Below are 19,166 nucleotides of genomic sequence, written 5' to 3' on the forward strand. Positions count from 1 at the left end.
ATAATCTGGTCCCCATGGACAGAGGTTGGTACAACCTCACACCCGTCACCAGCATCACTAACTTTAGACATTCCTCTACAACTGACATGCTATTGTTCGGTGCAGCCTTTAGACTGCTGCATTTCAGCGCCTACATTTTACATCCCCATAGATATCAAAGTTTGATTCACTAGAACCGGGGGAGGTCAGGTCTAATCACATTAGGGGCTTCATAGCGGATAATCTACTGAATATGGGGTTTACCTAATCACTGAGGGGGATCTGCACTTACCTCATTGCTCGCAGTGCAATCTTGTATGCCAGTTCAGCATCGTGAGGTAGGAGGGAGGTGAAGAGATACTTGGCAAACGTGTGCATTGGAATACTCTCTCGATGGATGATTTCACCCAATCCACTGTATGGCCCAGCTGTGCCGAGAAAACATACATTACTCCAATGTGCTCACACGGCTCTGCATAATAACACACGCACAAATACTAGGTCACGTCAGCATCTGCTGCAGCTCAGGCTCCTCACAAACCATGCAATAGGCGGCTCTGATCCTTCATAGAAGAAAACCACTTAGGGGAAAAACTACTAGAAAGATTCTAAAAAGCTTTACATTTACTAAACCAGATACTGGACCACCAAGCAACAGGTATAGGAGGAATAGAGAATGTCAGCACATGAACGGTGACAGAAGTCATCTGCCAAAACGCCAAAGGGTTTCAAGAGCTCTGCTTTCTGTCATTAAAGACAACAATCCCAAAAAAGACCAAAGAACAACAATGGAAGAACCATGGTCCGCCATCTAAATGGCAGCTGGATACGCAGCCACGCATTATGAACTCTTGTAAATGCCGGCTTGCTGGGCGCCCCTTGTCAATACTAGACCCCTCTGAGGCCCTTGTCAATACTAGACCCCTCTGAGGCCCTTGTCAATACTAGAACCCTCTGAGGCCCTTGTCAATACTAGACCCCTCTGAGGCCCTTGTCAATACTAGACCCCTCTGAGGCCCTTGTCAATACTAGACCCCTCTGAGGCCCTTGTCAATACTAGACCCCTCTGAGGCCCTTGTCAATACTAGACCCCTCTGAGGCCCTTGTCAATACTAGACCCCTCTGAGGCCCTTGTCAATACTAGACCCCTCTGAGGCCCTTGTCAATACTAGACCCCTCTGAGGCCCTTGTCAATACTAGACCCCTCTGAGCCCCTTGTCAATACTAGACCCCTCTGAGCCCCTTGTCAATACTAGACCCCTCTGAGCCCCTTGTCAATACTAGACCCCTCTGAGCCCCTTGTCAATACTAGACCCCTCTGAGCCCCTTGTCAATACTAGAACTCCTGTGAGCCCCTTGTCAATACTAGACAAAAACCCTCCAGAACAATCCGATATGGCAGCCAAAATTCTGACACTACCTGGCCTGCATTGAAGTGTAGGCTGCCCCGAGAACCTATAGTCTCCGACTACTCATTGCAAGCAAATAAAAGCATGTTGAAGAAAACAAGAATGGCCCCATAAGGGCAGCCGACAGCACAATGCACAAGAAGGGACGCACCAGGCAAATCAAAGTTACCGCCATTTTCATATCAGACCACAAGGCCTCATACAGATCAGGTCTACAGAAACTGGGTTATTGGTGCAGATACATAATTAGGCCATTTACTTAAAAAAAAAATGTCAGCAAGCACAGCCCTGGAGAAGCGGTGGAAGCCCGCCGTCCCTCCACTGCAATGACTAAGCAGATGTGCAGTTCCTCACCTTCTAACAGGAAGACTGCTTGTTTTCTGAAGATCTTCACCAGCGTATCATCCAGCTCAATCTCTTGCAGTTTAGAAATGAGTTGCTCTTCGTTGCGGCAGACCTTCTCTTGTGCATACAAGCCATCTGGCATTATTCGCTGCTGCCCCAGCCCGATCAACGCTACCTCCACCGCCAGCGTTAAGTACGACTCGCCTTCTTCAAGGAACTTGTGAGGAGACAGGTGTTGGTATTCCAGAGACTTACAATGCCCAAAGCCATCTGTGACACAAAACACACCGGAGGTGAGAAAAACCAAACACATCAAATTGCTGCAACACCAGAAGTGTACAAAGATGACATTACTACTGGTTTAGGCCTTTGTGTGGTAACATCCCGACGAGGTGAGGCATGGTGGGCCTCGTACTTCAGCTGCGTCACTGAAGCTAAGTGACCCGGATTCTCAATGCTCATGAATATTGACGAGTCCATTAGGCGCTGCACAGATAATGGCTGTACATACACCCGTGGAAAGCAGGATTTTATTTATTACATTACGGTATACGGCTGCAAGATTCATGGCTTCAAATTAGTATCAGACCAAAGCAAATGAAAACTTTCATTTTGTAGGAAATCCGCCATCGACTGCAGGAATGTCTCAATTCCTTGGGACAAATCTCAATAATTCCTCCTTAGAAGTTAATAACTCTGCATCTGGAGTGTCATCAATCATTCAGTACCAGCAGTGGGTATCCGAGCCGCTTATTGAAACGCGGGCACCGAGCGACAACGCTCACACGTGTCAGTCACTTCAATGAGGAATCCAGGTATAAACCATGAACCGTTCTCTCCCATCTGTCCTATCCTGATGGATAACCACTTACTGGCGACTCTTAGGGATATAAGACGTGCAGTGGCCGTGTGATGGGCCACTGTCTTTATAGAGTCACGTTTTGTGGTCACACCACTGGGGTATTTTATCTTTTGCAGCATCCAGATATATAAGTGAATAAAAACAAAAGCAGGGGGTGGGTTCCCTATGTGAGGCCATGTACGTAAAGCCTAAATGATGCACCAGATCGACTTCAGCCAGGAAACCTATATATATCTAGTTCTGGTTGTGATTGTCTAACACAGTGTTTCTCAACTCCAGTCCTCCAAACCCACCAACAGATCACGTTTTCAGGATTTCCTTAATGTTGCACGGGTGATTGAATTCTTCCCTGTCTAATATTGAGGGAAAACCTGAAAACATGATCTGTTGTTGGGTCTTGCAGACTGGAGTTGAGAAAAACTAATCTCAAATGATCCTGAAATTACAGACCGTCTTACAATTTAGACCAAGGTTGGCTGGATAGAGCTGAATTTGACCATTTGGCCCAGGTGCCAACATATATTAGGTGTTACATAGATGAATATAAAGGATTAGGCATGCGACGACTCCACATGCCCAATCCTTAGAGCAGTCTGGTTCGGCTAAACCAAAATAAATAAAATAAAAAAATAAATAAAATAAATAAAAAAAATAGCTTTTTGCCAAACTAAGATGCAAGGCCACCATAAAGGATCTACATAGATGCAGAAAGTGTAAAAGTTTGGTGTCATTTGCTTGGGAAACCTATAGATACTGGTCTACTGTACACATAAATGCATCCAGTTCAAATGTGGAGAGAAAATGGTTAATAGACTGCGCTGCCGTAGATAAGAGGATCCAGGTAGAAAGAATGATTTTAGTTGTCTACGCGTTTGAAAGTCTTTTGGCTTCTTCCTCAGGACAAATCATATGGTATATGATTTGTCCTGAGGAAGAAGCCATAAGGCTTTGAAACATGTAGACAAATAAAATCATTCTTCTACATGGATCCTCTTTTCTACGGCATTGCAGTCTATTAACCATTTATCCTCTATATTTTAACTGCATCTCCAAGTGGATTCTGCTGCAGCTGTATTTACGCCATTACAGTGGTTGTGACTCTCACAACCACGCCAAGTGAGTCTACCCTTACAGCAACTGTACAGCAGCTGACAGTGTTTTAGGTTAAGACCTTATTTGAGCTGTCTTTTCCAGCATTTGTAACCATAAATGCATCCAGTCATTCAGCTCCTGAAATGCGCTTTACATGAAGAGGCAACAGTAGAACATCATATGTCGTCAGGCATGGTGGTTCTCCCGAGCCTCATGCGCAGTCCGGTGGAGTTCGGAGGACATCACAATGCTGCAGCACTGACCAGCTTCTTCAAAGTCACCCACAGCCCTTATTCTATTGCAACATTTCAGAAGTCCCTTTACCTGCAAAATCTGGAAAGCCATGAAACCCATCATCATCCACTCGGCAGGCCTCCATTAGACTGCTGAAGAGCGTACCAATAGGATCCAAAGGATGTCCTACCCAGCCTTCTAGATTGGTGATGGAAGTAACACCTTTATGTAGAAGCTCTGGAGAAAAAAGGAAAAAAAAAAAGAAATCAAATATTTCCACCTGAAAGTAAAGGTGTATGGTGTGATCAGTGATGCCCGACGTCAGGGATTTGAAATGATAGAAATGAAGACGCAAAGCTGTGGGGTCTCTGTAGTTCTTCCTTGCATGGCCCTACAACCTGCCATGCAGCACAGCCAAAATCAAGAGAATGGGTCCGGCTGCAGTCCCCCATTTAATGGGACGGCTGGAAAGTCACTGTGCAGGTGAAGACAAAGGTGAAACAACACTATGGGACCAATGTGGAGAGTAGAATTTATGGGGGAAGCAATGAAACTGAGCCACAATGATCTCCACCTCCACGAGTCACATTGCTATATGTGCGAACAATATACATTACATCGATCAAATCAGGGGCAGGAATATTGACAAAAATCCCATAAAATAAGCAAAAACAGCCGCAAGTCATTATCAATGGGCATAAATTAAACATTTCCTTGTGGAGCGTCTGAATATTTATTGACTTAATAAAGTCCCGTTATGGGGCCGTTTTATGGCATTTGGACGACGTGGAGACGTTTCAGGAAACATTAGGCTGGGCGCTTTGCTTTATTAAGCCGTTCCGCCTTCATGTGAGGTGGACGCCGTGTGCAGATTTGTAGTGTTCAAAGCGGCTTCTGTGGCTCCGAGTCAAAGGAAGAAAGATTTCCGGAGAGTGGTGGGCTCTGTATTATTTATAGGGTCTGCGGAGAGTCAGTCATCTCCAAGCAATTGAATTATGACTTTCAATTGGAACAGATTAACCCTTTGCCTGCAATCAGCAAGCCCCACACCGGGTTACTCCATGAAACCATTCTCCGGCCAAGGGTAATGGCAAAAGGCAGCCATTGCCGAATGATCATCCACAGCCTTTTAAAAAGGGAAAATCAAACCCAATTTTTTTTTTTAAAGAGTTAATAGCGTAGAGCCCTTCATTGCTCCATTCCTCAGTTATGTCTCTGGAAATATAAATATGTTGCTAGCTCGTTATTAGAATTCCAATAAGCGATGACCATGTCTGGTAATGGTCCACAGCGGATACTAGAAATAAGAATAATGATTTGAAATCCCTTTATTCCGTGTCCACACTTGGTCCTCCATCGCACCAGGACCCATACTACCATGGACAGACTTAGTCGGCACGCCAATACCGGTATCCCGACTGCCTTATGCAATTACAAGGCCGCCATAATATCCTCATGGTCTAGTAATCGCAACGGAAGCAAAGTATGCCGCTACCCCAGTGCTGGCCAGGGAATTCTGACCTGCCCGAGTTTGCCGGTCATCAAGTACTGAGGTGGACACCAGACCAATTCTTTTTGCGCATTTCTACTGACAAGCCAACTATCCATATGTCCATTTTATTTTCAGGAGGCACCGAAGAGCAAAACAGTTTTAGGAACTTCTGCTCTTAGTATGGCGATTCGTCAACTCTTCTCCACCCTGTAATTTAGGCACAGTATGGCCGCGTACCATTTCTGTAATCGTACAAAGAAAAAGGAATACTCTTATCAGCGTTAAAGAATACGCTATTCGTCCTCTGAGCCCTTACAGAAATGTCAGTAGGGAGATGTAAATATTGTCCGTGTGATTAATGCAGCAGACCCATGTAAAGCTGCCGGCCGTCCTGGTGTAATACCGGCAGGACGAGGTCCGGCAGCGCGGTGTACTAGGTGCGTACCTTTCTTCTGTAGCCGGAACATGTCCATTCTTTTCTGCTGCTGTCTTCTAAGAGTGTTGACAATGGCTATTGCTAGTCGGAGGGCCTCTCGAGGGTAGCCGTGCGACCTCAGCGCGTCCACCCGCGCACAAGCCGTTGGGACGTGCTCTGTAGAGACAGAAGTTACAGTGATAGCTTGTCCCGGTCACGCCGGCATATTTCCATTACCCTGCAGGCCTGATCGGATGATAGGAGAACAGAATCATCCCTTATGGTGGAGCATTGCTCATGCCCACTGCCGCTCGCTACTGAATTTAGAGCTCAAAAGAAAAAATTTGTGAACAAAGCCACCAGTCACAGAGCGGCCTTTGCGGCTGGGCTACTTACCGTGCCAGAGGGGCCACCCACGAGAGTCAAAGAGGGAGTTTTCAGTGTCGTCATGGTAACAGTAGTTGGTATAAAGGTCACTGCTGATAATGTGCTGCAAGTGGCTGTCCTGCCAGTGGAGGTCGCACGCCTCGATGGCTCGTGTGAACACTGTTCGATGAGGCCTGTGTGAGGAGTCTGAGGTAGGAAAGGCCAAAATAAGTCAATCTGAAAAACAGCAACCTAAATCTATCCAAAAATATCAATATGTGCAGGACTGTGTGCAGTCTAACATGGGACTGCAGGAAATCATACAACATAAAGGAATAACCAATATGCAGAGTTACACACGTCAGCTTTCTCACCTTGGTTGGCATTGCCGGGCTGAGGCAATGCATTAGTTAAATTAGGCAGCTCATTCCCGTGGTTGCCATCTTCCCAGGGACAAACATCCACGCTGTTCCATTTTTTCAGCTGTTTCAGCCAACTGGCCTTCTGCTCCGGCTTGCAGTGGGGATTTAAGACTATGCACATCCAGAGAGCACCTAGAGGGGGAAGCAAAAGAGGCAACGTCACATCGTGCCGTCCATCAATCAAAAGCGGCAACGTCATATCGTGCCATCCACCAACCAAAAGAGGCAACATATCGTGCCATCCACCAACCAAAAGAGGCAACGTCACATTGTACCGTCCATCAACCAAAAAGAGGCATCATATCATGCCATCCACCAACCGAAAGAGGCAACGTCATATCGTGCCATCCACCAACCGAAAGAGGCAACGTCATATCGTGCCATCCACCAACCGAAAGAGGCAACGTCACATCGTGCCATCCACCAACCAAAAGAGGCAACATCATATCATGCCATCCACCAACCGAAAGAGGCAACGTCATATCGTGCCATCCACCAACCAAAAGAGGCAACGTCATATCGTGCCATCCACCAACCGAAAGAGGCAACGTCATATTGTGCCATCCACCAACCGAAAGAGGCAACGTCATATCGTGCCATCCACCAACCGAAAGAGGCAACGTCACATTGTACCGTCCATCAACCAAAAGAGGCAACGTCACATCGTTTCATCCACCACTGACCATTTATTGTGGGAGAACACCTACTGCATATTGGTAAGACACGAGGATGCAATTAGCACCACACCACTTAAGGAGACATTAGAAGAGTAAGAAAAAGAAAAAAAAAAAAAAAACAAAACACCAAATGCATATTTTCGATTTAGAAACGTCTTGGATGAAAAGTCACAGGCTGCATTGCAACACAGAGCAGTCAGCACCCTGCTGTCCATACGAAGGTTTGTGTATTGTATGCAGTCACAAAAGTGAAACCGGCAGGATTGAGCATAAAAAAAAACAAAACAACAATAATAATATAGAATTGTGGACTTAAATGGAACCAAATCACCAGGATTTTCGTATATAACCTAAAGCCATTGCTATACTGGCACTATCAGGCTGATTCTATACATACCTGTAGTGGTCAGCTCAGATGTTTAGGTTTTGAACTCCAAGAAAGTAAAGTTTATATAATCATCAGCTTCTTGAGTGACAGCAGCTGAGGATCAGATAATATCTGGGGGGATTCATAGTTATGCTAATTCTAACAGGGGGAGGGGATAAGTATTATACAAACTATTCATTTTTTTCCCTTGCAGGACCTGTGTGAGGTAATTCCCATGTCACCAGAAGGGGCGGAGCCTCAGCCAACAAACCTTGATACCAGGTCACATGGGTATGACCTCACACAGGTCCTGCTAGTGAAAAGTTAAATTGATTGTATAAACTTATGCTAATTCTAACAGGGGGAGGGGATAAGTATGCCCCCCCCAGATATTATCTGATACTAAGCTGCTGTCATTCAAAAAGCTGATGATTTTATAACCTTTACCTTCTTGGATTTCAAAACATAAACCTAAACATCTGAGCTGACCACTACAGGTATGTAGAGAATCTGCCTGATAGTGCCAGTATAACACTGGCTTTAGCTTATATACAAAAATCCTAGAGGGGCGAGGGAGAAAGGGCGAGGGAGATTTTAAACCAGAAAGGAATTTACACATCTGAGCATGCTCGGTTGCTAAAACACGGATCAGTCAGTCACTGTAATCCGTCATTTGATGGATTCCAACGGATCCGGCACCCATAGGCTTCCATTATACCAAACGATGGATGCCGACGGATCTGTCGCTGTCTGTTTTTTTGCAGAACACAAAAAAATGTTACATTCGGCGTTGCTTCCGCACGACGGTCAGTCATTCCACGACTGATGCAACGCAGAGCCATCAGTTGCAATCCGTCGTTAATACAATTCTATGGGGGAAAAAACCTAAATCCTGCAAAATATTTTGCAAGCTACCGTATTTTCTCAAGGCGACGGATTGTGACTGATGGAAAAAGACTAAAGTGTGAAAGTAGCCTAAGGTGTACACATCTTAAAAAGGGAAAATGTCAGCACTGACTGTTCAAGCAAAGCACAAGCGCTCGGTGCATCATGGCGGGGCCAAACGTTTAAATGCATCTTCTAACTGCTTGTTTTCTATCTATCTCCACTCCACCACCCTCTGTCAAAGCAGAGCGGCAGGCAGAGTTGTCAGAGTCCCTTTAAAAAGCTGAAGAAAGCTGCTAGATTCCATGAAGTCACCGCCTCCACATACGTCAGGAGCCGCCCTGGTAAAGATATGTCAGGCAGACAAACTACATGATGTAATTCGGTCCTTAAAATGAACATTCACCTTGTACAACTAACACCATCCAAAATTCTGTGCCATTTACAATATATTTATAGGGTTAGATAAAAGGTAGATCTCTGATCCAAAGACCCAAATCCCCATAAAGAAAAAAGCCATGTGATTATAAATCAGCCTCCATAGTGTTAGGCTATGTGCGCACTAGAAAAGTGATTTTTCTCAAGAAAATTTCTTGAGAAACTTCTGGGAGTTGAAGATTTCCGCACCTGCGGAAAAATCCGCGGGAAAAACGCATGCGGATTTGCCGCGGATTTACCGCGGATTTACCGCAGGTTGGTCCCTGCGGTTTTGCAATAAATAATATAGATAATCGATAGACAGATAATGGATAGAGTGAAAGATGGATAGATGAATAGATAGATAGATAGGCCTGTTTCACACGTCAGTGATTCTGGTACGTTTGTGCTTTTTTTAAACGTACCAGAATCACTGACATACACAGACCCATTATAATGAATGGGGACAAGAAGAAAATAGATGTCCGCTCACCTATAGCCGAAGGGGGAACCACCGCATCCAGGACTTGTGCACGGAATGGGAAACCGGCAATCCAAGTAAGTAAAGGAAGGAACTCCAGCAGCAAAGTCCAAGGATAATAAAACCAAATTCTTTATTGATTCATATTAAAAAATTAGATAAAAAAATCCAGACAGGGTCCTATGCAAACAGAGGACGCGTTTCGAACCGGATGGTTCTTAGTCAGTCTCAGACTGACTAAGAACCATCCGGTTCGAAACGCGTCCTCTGTTTGCATAGGACCCTGTCTGGATATTTTTATCTAATTTTTAATATGAATCAATAAAGAATTTGGTTTTATTATCCTTGGACTTTGCTGCTGGAGTTCCTTCCATTATAATGAATGGGTCTGCTCACACATCAGTGATTTTTCACTGCACGTGTCTCCGTGCGGCGTACCCGCGTGTGCGTGATTGCCGCACGGAGACATGTCCATTTTTTTCTGGCATCACTGATGTCCCACGGACCACGCAGTGATGTGATCCGTGAAACACGTGCCAGAAAAAAACGTGCTTTTAAAATAAAAAAACATTTTTACTCACCCGGCTTCAGCGGCGCTCTCTGCAGCTCGTGTAGCTTGCTGCTTCTGAGCCGGCTCATTACTGTCGCGCATATTCATGATGCACGACACAGCCGACCCGGAAGCAGCTGCTGCGGGGGTCAGCGCCGGATGGATGCTGCACCGCGGGAGCGATCAGCACCAAGGACAGCGGGAGCGGCCACAGGTGAGTTGATTTCTAAGTGCAGTCACGGGCCACTGAGAACGGAGCCCGGATTGCACTTAGACAACCCACGTGTGCCGTAATTCACGGCACACGGAGGGACATGTGCGTGTTTTACACGCCAGTGAAAAACGTCAGTGTTTTTCACTGACGTGTGAAACGGGCCATAGATAGATAGATAGATGAGAAAGACCTATATAATGTCCCACCTCCCTGCATTTTCTAAGCTGGCGCCCTTTAGTGACTTTCATGTGGCACTAAAGGGTGCTTAGCCTTGTATTTAGCCATAAAATAAATAAATAATTAAAAAAAAAAAAACAAAAAACGACATGAGGTCCCCCCATCTTTTGTAGCCAGCTAGGGTAAAGCAGACGGCTGCAGCCTGCAAACCACGGCTGGCAGCTTCACCTTAGTTGGTAATCCAAAATAGAGGGCACCCCACGCTGTTATTTTACATTAAATAAATAATTTAAAACAAAAAACGTGGGGTCCCCCCCAAATTGGATCACCAGCCAAGGTAAAGCGGACAGCTGTGGTCTGGTATTCTCAGACTAGGGAGGTCCAGTGTTATTGGACACTCCCCAGCCTAAAAATAGCAGGCCGCAGCCGCCCCAGAAGTGGCGCATCCATTAGACGTGCCAATCCTGGCGCTTCGCCCCAGCTCATCCCGTTGCCCTGGTGCGTTGGCAAACGAGGTAATATATGGGGTTGATGCCAGATGTGTAATGTCACCTGGCATAAAGCCCTGGGGTTGGTGAGGTCAGGCGTCTATCAGATACCCGACATCACCAACCCAGTCAGTAAGAAATAAAAAATAGACAACAAAAAAAGTTTTATTTGAAAAAACACTCCCCAAAACATTCCCTCTTTACCCCAATTTATTGAAAAGAACAATCAATTCCACGTCCGGCGTAATCCAATAAGGGGGGGGGGGGGGCACGGCGATCCATACCATAGTCGCTGTCCCAGTCAATGAAGAACAGAATGTTCTCCATTGGCTGGGAGAGCAATGCAGTGACCTGAGCTAACATCAATAGGTCAGCCCAGGTCACTGCAGGGGATGCAGAGCGCTGCCATCAGGAGCATAGATGAGATCATTACCTTCTGTGATCATCTCCTGTACTGCTGACGTCAGCGCTGTCACTGACTTCTATGCCCGCCGCGTTGTCAGAAGAATCGCGAGAGCCCGTGACGTCACCGCTAGTGACAGTCTCGGGCCGCTTGCGAGACGGGCATAGAGAGCAGTCACCGCGCTGACGTCAGGAGGCAGGAGATCGTCACAGCAGGTAATGATCTCACCTCCTGACAGCAGCGATCGTCATCCCCACGGCTCCCAGCACTGCAGGGTGTCCGTGTCTGCCTGCGCTGCCGCGTGACAGGCTGCTGACACTGCGGGCAGACACTGACACCCTGCAGTGCAGTGTCAGTGTCTGCCTGCGCTGCAGCGTGACAAGCTGCCGATACTGCGAGCACACACTGACACACTGCAGTGCAGGCAGCCGCGAAGCTGGAGCGGGACACACACTGCACGGGCACCTGGAGGTCGCACGGAAGTGCTTCTGTGCGGCGTCCAGGGAGTGTGACGTGTGTGTTTACTCTCCTCCGCTTCCTCTTCCTGGCATAATGACATCCCTTCCTGCAAAACCGCAGGCAGCGATGAGCATTACCGCAGGTAAATCGCGGCTATACCGCACATCATTTGCTACCTGCAGTATACCCCCGGAATTTCACGATTACATTACAGTGAATGGAGTGAAATTCCGGGGGTATACCGCAGGTACCTGCGGAAAATAATGGACATGCTCATTTTCTCAAGAAATTTTCTCGAGAAATTCTTCTCAAGGAAATTTCTTGAGAAAAATCCGCAGCGTGCGCACAGCTATTTTTTTTTTCTCATAGAATTTGCTGGGAAATGTCTGCACAAAGATTGCAGAGATTTCTCAAGAAATTTCCGCGGCAAATCCGCGGATAAATCCGCGGGTAAAACGGTCTAGTGCGCACAGAGCCTTACACTTCCAAATAGATCAAAACTGTAAAGAAGGAAATGGTTAATTGTTTCCCATAGCAACCAATATATTGCAGCTTTAAAATTTTACCAGAGAAATTTAAGAAATAAAAACAGATGACTGGCTGTTGCCATCGGCAACAGACCACTGATAACTGAGGCCCAGCCAGTAGTGATCTCCACAGCATCCTATGGTGGCCGCCATTAAGAAAGCTCGGTGTGTGTGTGTGTGTGTGTGTGTGTGTGTGTGTGTGTGTGTGTGTGTGTGTGTGTGTGTGTGTGTGTGAGACTTTGGTAGAATACGCCACTGACAATCTGGCATTTAGCATTTAGGGGACTACATGAAAAAAAAAAAGGGGGGGGGGTTGGGGTGACTACGCTGAAAATTACTCAAAGTTGCTCTGATTTTCTGATTTCTACAGACCCGAGTATGGCTTGCTATGACAAGCTTCAGAAATACTGCAACATAGTGCACATAATGGCACCAAGCAAATCAAGGCTTCTAGGTAACCAAATACAATGAGGAAAAAAAACCCCAAAAAACTAAAATATCACAATATAAGTTTTGTATCATCATCTTGAAAAGCAACCGAAAACCCAGAGACCCATCTGTAAATGGCAGTTTGTGAAGATCTGAGGTTGTGAGTTGTATTAATCACCTAGTCAGATTAATGATGAGGCAGTTTTTATCTACAATAGTCCTTATAATTCTTCAGATGATAAATATCACAAATAGTCCTTTGGATAGTTCCTCAAATCCAGACAGATATCAAGAACAGTCCTTCCGATAATTCCTCAAATCCAGACGATGGACACCAGGAACAGTCCTTCCGATAGTTCCTCAAATCCAGACGATGGACACCAGGAACAGTCCTTCCGATAGTTCCTCAAATCCAGACGATGGACACCAGGAACAGTCCTTCCGATAGTTCCTCAAATCCAGACGATGGACACCAGGAACAGTCCTTCCGATAGTTCCTCAAATCCAGACGATGGAAATCACAACCATAGCACATGTAACCAGCTACAATCTTTATAATCCATCCATGGGCACCAGAACATGGCCGCAGCAACAGATCTTCTACGTCACAGCACCAACTCCCTGACCAAACGTGGCCTATTCTTCTCAGTCTACTGGGATGAGCTCTCTGGATGGACAGAAGTGCTCATCACAACCTCCCTAGACATTTTTTTTCATGTATGAAGTAGGGCAGTCTCCGGCCAGTTGAATGCGATGGTCTCTTCAATGAAGGTTCCCCGAGTTGAGTCAAGGCATCTCATTCAACCAAGAAGGACCCTGTTCTGTACTGATGAATGGCAAACCCACCGTAACACCACTGTCTACACATGGCTCTCTGGTTTGGCTGGTATTAAATTTTCCATATTTTTCTCCATGACTTGGACTCACTACCTAGCTGGGTCTTGTCAAGGAGAGCCAGTACCCGCTCTCAAGAGCAACACAAGACACATTGTACGTGCAACCATACAAATAAATTCTAGGGACCTGTCAAGCGTCGCTTGCCAAGGAGGAAGGAGCCTGCGTGTGAATAAATTAATGCAGACATACCTGAAGCAAACAAAAGACAAATTATTATTCAGCGTCTCATTTACAGAGCACAAGTCAGTCGCCCATCATTCACAGGACTTCAGCTGCGTTTTAATGGGACCAGACTCCTTTTCATTGTCATTATTTCCGTAATTAGGTTAACCGCGAAATTTGTTTAACATTATCTTTTTTTTTCTCTTTGAAGAACTGCAAGAAAAATCTAATTTGTGCTGACATTTCACACATAGCATCAGCTCACAATCTGCATCCCTGACACCGCATAACAGGTTCGTCTGAATGCATCAAGGTCTGAAACAAGCCAATTTTCACATGGAGAGATTTTTTAATCAGTTGTCTCTTCACCGACGTGAACTCTGACAGCGGCGTGAAGAACGTCTGAAAGTGCTATTCAGCCACACTTCATTTGCTCATTAAAGGATGCGTTTTTGCACACTTGAGGACATTTGCTCAGTCACTTGAACAATCTGCTGGAGCAGTCAGAATCCGCGAGAAAGTGCCGAACGAGGCAATCTGAGCAAGGACATCGCGGCCCTCCTTATATTCTGGCCGGCGTGCAGCCTACAGACAGGGAGCAAAAATAATGGGGGCAAGAGGACAGGGAAAAAAAAACAAAAAACGCCAGGAGCCACGTTTAACCCCATGAGTGCCGTCACAGAGAAGGCCGGAAAAGCGTAAGGCTGAATTTAAGACCTGTCTATGCGGATGCCGTGCACCGTGAAAACCTCATGCAATTACCTCCAGAGGTCATGCATGGAATCACACTGAAGGATTGGACAAGTAAATGGAGAAGGGGGGATGGGTGAAAGCAGGATTACTACCCACTGTAGATTAGGATAAGGAACCAGCCCTGAACAACCATCTATGGAAACTAACCGGCATTCATATTGACCTTGACCAAGATTACAAATGGTTGGGAGGGGGGGAGAAGAGAACGTCTTTATGGAGACCACCACTAGCACTTGGAAAGGATGTAATCAGGGACCAAAGGATGCCACATTAGTGATTCAAGTAAATTAGGACAACATTGCATTCCCTGGTACCAGTACAGCTGGCCGTACACCCGAGAATGCATACCATCAGATCATACATTGGATGGGTTATTGAACCGAACGATCAACATATACTAGAGAGAAGACAAGGAGGACAAACAGGTTGGGCTTTCTCCAAAATCTGAACAGACAACCCAAGAGGTAGGGGGGAAAATAAAAATAATAATTTTGACAGATTTGATGGAGTCACCAGTCAACGTAAGGCAATTCTTCACATAATTCATAAAGGCTGGACAACAAAGGTCAAAGTTGTCCATTTCTTCATAAGCTGGAATCCGAGGACACTGGATATTCCCCCGACATTACTTCTATTGCTTCATCTTTTCAACCACCACTGCAGTGTTTGCTTTTTTTTTTTCAGTGCTGGAGTGGAGCTTTTAGGCTAGGGCCACACAGGGATCTACTGCGATCCCCTCGCATGACACTCAGCTCGCGCTGGCAGTACAGCACAGTCGAGTATCATGCGAGTGTCCCTGCGACTGAGGTCCGACCGTGTGAGCGGTCCTCAGCTGCGGGGAACAGGCCGGCACTGAGGAGGGGAGGGAGGGATTTATCTCCCTCTCTCCTCCGTAGCCAGCTATTGCCATTCTTGCCCTGCACTTGCGGTACACCGGTGTACCGCAAGCGCAGTGCGATGTTTCTCTTGCCCCATACACTTGAATGGGTGCGAGAGAAAGTCTCACATTACAGTCACAGCATGCTGCGATTGTTTTCTCGGTCCGATTAGGGCTGAGAAGATAATCGCTCGTGCGCTGACACACAGGCTAATATTCGTCCGAGTGAAATGCGATTTTTTTTATCGCACTCAACTTGCACCGTTTTTCATGCCGTGTGGCTTAGGCCTTGTTTTAAGTCACTTTCCCCCAGTTTTATCGTCACCTTTTACAGGCATTGCTCTGGTCAGTCAGAAGATCTCAAAACAAGTCTATGAGCAAGAATGAGGGTCTTATAGACTTGTATTGATTTGGGACCTCCATAAAACACTTTAGCTGCTGGCAGGTCACAAATCACAGGAGACCTACCGGAGTGATGCTGTAAAATCTATCAAGACAGTGGCAGGTGAGTATAAGACAGGGGGCAAGTGACTTGCATTTAAAGCACCACACCAGGAGGGAAATAAACCCTGGAGTGATGCTTTAAAATATATGACGTTTTGGCTACAAATGGCCTCTTTCAATCCAAGTTCGGGCCAAAACATTGCCATGTGTGTCACTTATTAAAAGATGATGGAGTAGAAGTAATTATAAAAGGAGAATATCTGATACCATGGGATTCCAATTTTTGAAAAAGCACGGATACAGGAACTGGAGGAAGAGTCCCCAACAAGAACAAGCATGGATCCAGGAACTGGACGAAAAGTCACCAACAAGAAAGATCATGGATCCAGGAACTGGAGGAAAAGTCACCAACAAGAAAGAGCATGGATCCAGGAACTGGAGGAAGAGTCACCAACAAGAACAAGCATGGATCCAGGAACTGGACGAAAAGTCACCAACAAGAAAGAGCATGGATCCAGGAACTGGAGGAAGAGTCACCAACAAGAACAAGCATGGATCCAGGAACTGGAGGAAGAGTCACCAACAAGAAAGAGCATGGATCCAGGAACTGGAGGAAGAGTCACCAACAAGAACAAGCATGGATCCAGGAACTGGAGGAAGAGTCACCAACAAGAAAGAGCATGGATCCAGGAACTGGAGGAAGAGTCACCAACAAGAACAAGCATGGATCCAGGAACTGGAGGAAGAGTCACCAACAAGAAAGAGCATGGATCCAGGAACTGGAGGAAGAGTCACCAACAAGAACAAGCATGGATCCAGGAACTGGAGGAAGAGTCACCAACAAGAAAGAGCATGGATCCAGGAACTGGAGGAAGAGTCACCAACAAGAAAGAGCATGGATCCAGGAACTGGAGGAAGAGTCACCAACAAGAAAGAGCATGGATCCAGGAACTGGAGGAAGAGTCACCAACAAGAAAGAGCATGGATCCAGGAACTGGAGGAAGAGTCACCAACAAGAACAAGCATGGATCCAGGAACTGGAGGAAGAGTCACCAAGAAAGAGCATGGATCCAGGAACTGGAGGAAAAGTCACCAACAAGAAAGAGCATGGATCCAGGAACTGGAGGAAGAGTCACCAACAAGAAAGAGCATGGATCCAGGAACTGGAGGAAGAGTCACCAACAAGAAAGAACATGGATCCAGGAACTGGAGGAAGAGTCACCAACAAGAAAGAGCATGGATCCAGGAACTGGAGGAAGAGTCACCAACAAGAAAGAGAATGGATCCAGGAACTGGAGGAAGAGTGACCAACAAGAACAAGCATGGATCCAGGAACTGGAGGAAGAGTCACCAACAAGAACAAGCATGGATCCAGGAACTGGAGGAACAGTCACCAAGAAAGAGCATGGATCCAGGAACTGGAGGAAGAGTCACCAACAAGAAAGAGAATGAAGAAAGAGCATGGATCCAGATGAGCGGTGCGGGGATGCTGATACAGAACTAAGTCTCCTGACATTTATCATAAGCGAAGGAACAAATTTAAAAATCCCAGTCCAAGTAGTATGCCGCAAAATTTCAAATCTGACCATCTTTCCGGAAGGTAAGCTGCTAAAAGCAAATCTAAGTACACACCATGTATAGTGGTGCTATCTAAATATTGAAGCCTTGACTAGTAGCCTCTGATGAAGGTGTAAAGGCAGCACGGTGACTCAGTGGTTGGCACTTATAGCGCTGGGGTCCTAGGTTTAAATCCCACCAAGGAGTTTGTATGTTCTCCCTGTGTTTGCAGGGGTTTCCTCCAGGTTCTCCGATTTCCTCCCACACTCCAAGAGAGTACTAATGTGAGATAATAATGGAGACTCATCCCAGTCCCCATAGGGGCTCACAATGTCTTTAAAGCAGTATTAAGGCAGGAAAGTAAGTTACATACATTTGTAGGCTACATGCCAAGAAAATGGTCTGGTTAACCATTTCCAAACCACAGCCGGAAGGCGTTCTTACAGCAGAGATAACGATTTCCATAGATCGTGCAGGAATCCATCCTAGGACCTTCACACAAGCTTCTTTGTTACAGAAAGGATTGAAGGTGGGCCTTTAAGGATTGCACGGCATCCAATAGAGTGGGAAGATGGTGAAGAGTTATCATTTTCATCATTCACAAAGAAGTCACACAAGACAAAAAAAAAAAATTCAAGATGAGAAATGGTCGATATGAGGAGGATTTGATGGCAGTCACATTCCTTCGCCACATGCGCTCCTTCTGTTCTGCTGTATCCAGCTCATCACTCAAGTCTCCCGGGAAAGCATCTAATAAAAGACTTTACCCTACACTGACTCTCAAAACATATGTGGTGGATATGCCACTGCCAATCACAAATTCCCCCAATTATGTTTTAATAGGCACTTACAATTCTAGGGAACCCAAATCCGAAAGACAACGGATAAAAATAGCAATATTTTATTCAAAGCTGGTGAGCCACCTCCAGTCAGCGGCTGTCCTTCCTAAAGCCAAAAAGCCTCCTAGATATTGGTTTGGAGGATTCGATAAGTAGGAATAAATGAAAAAAAGGACACGTCGCCACAAAAATCTTCAGACTTTGCAAATCTGAAAGAAGCAGTATTATGAGCATCAAAGAGAGGACAGGTGAGATTTTAAAAGTGTGATGAGCGGCCGGTCACAGGCTCGAGGTAGAAGTCTCATTTTTGCTTCCTGTACCGCTAAATATAATCCACAGCGCTGTACATGGACTAGGACCTTTATGCCAACAAACATGGCGGCACATCCCCCAAATCAACATTCAGCCCCAATCACTGACTTAACGTGTCTGGAGATCATTTGTTTTTGGTTTTTAAATATTTCGGTGTTTGCATAAAAGTTGCTTTTCTGGTAATTGCATCACACCATGTAAACAGGGTTGTGCCCCCCCCCCCCAAACCGGGGAACGATGGATTGTGCAGGTTGTGTATACATGATCAGGTCCAAGATTACTGCAGGGGTAGGTAAAAGAGCGCCAAAAGTCTTCCTACATCATTACAGGCCAATCACGCGCCTCTCCTGTCTATGCTGAATTATCCATACTGATAAGGTACGAGGTAATCTGTAGGATCAGAGGAGATCGGCCCATCCAGGGTAAGCCTTCATACAAGGTCACCTGGTTGGATCTCAAGACCGGACTTAATTTTTTTTTTTTTTTTAGGGTTGCTTTTTTTTAATATGCAAATCGCCACCTATTTATTTTGCATCTATTCCCGCCTTGATTCACAGCTCAGGCTTTACAGGAACTAGAAGAGGAATCGTGGTCTTTATTAGTCTACATGTTTCAGAGGTTCTTCTTCAGGACCA

The 19,166-nt window shown here is 45.8% G+C and overlaps 1 protein-coding gene across 1 annotated transcript in view; it reads right to left on the minus strand.

The window, feature by feature from the left end:
• Positions 1-19,166, minus strand: part of ZSWIM6 (zinc finger SWIM-type containing 6) — a 158,170-nt gene that overhangs the window by 19,689 nt on the left and 119,315 nt on the right. The window contains exons 5-10 of the mRNA XM_075326342.1: positions 6,569-6,748; positions 6,225-6,401; positions 5,859-6,005; positions 4,012-4,158; positions 1,743-2,003; positions 272-407 (exon numbers count right to left, since the gene is read on the minus strand). Coding sequence (XP_075182457.1) covers positions 272-407; positions 1,743-2,003; positions 4,012-4,158; positions 5,859-6,005; positions 6,225-6,401; positions 6,569-6,748 — 1,048 coding nt within the window. The remainder of the gene's footprint in view (positions 1-271; positions 408-1,742; positions 2,004-4,011; positions 4,159-5,858; positions 6,006-6,224; positions 6,402-6,568; positions 6,749-19,166) is intronic.

Source organism: Anomaloglossus baeobatrachus, chromosome 1 (assembly GCF_048569485.1).
Source record: "Anomaloglossus baeobatrachus isolate aAnoBae1 chromosome 1, aAnoBae1.hap1, whole genome shotgun sequence".
NCBI lineage: Eukaryota > Metazoa > Chordata > Amphibia > Anura > Aromobatidae > Anomaloglossus > Anomaloglossus baeobatrachus.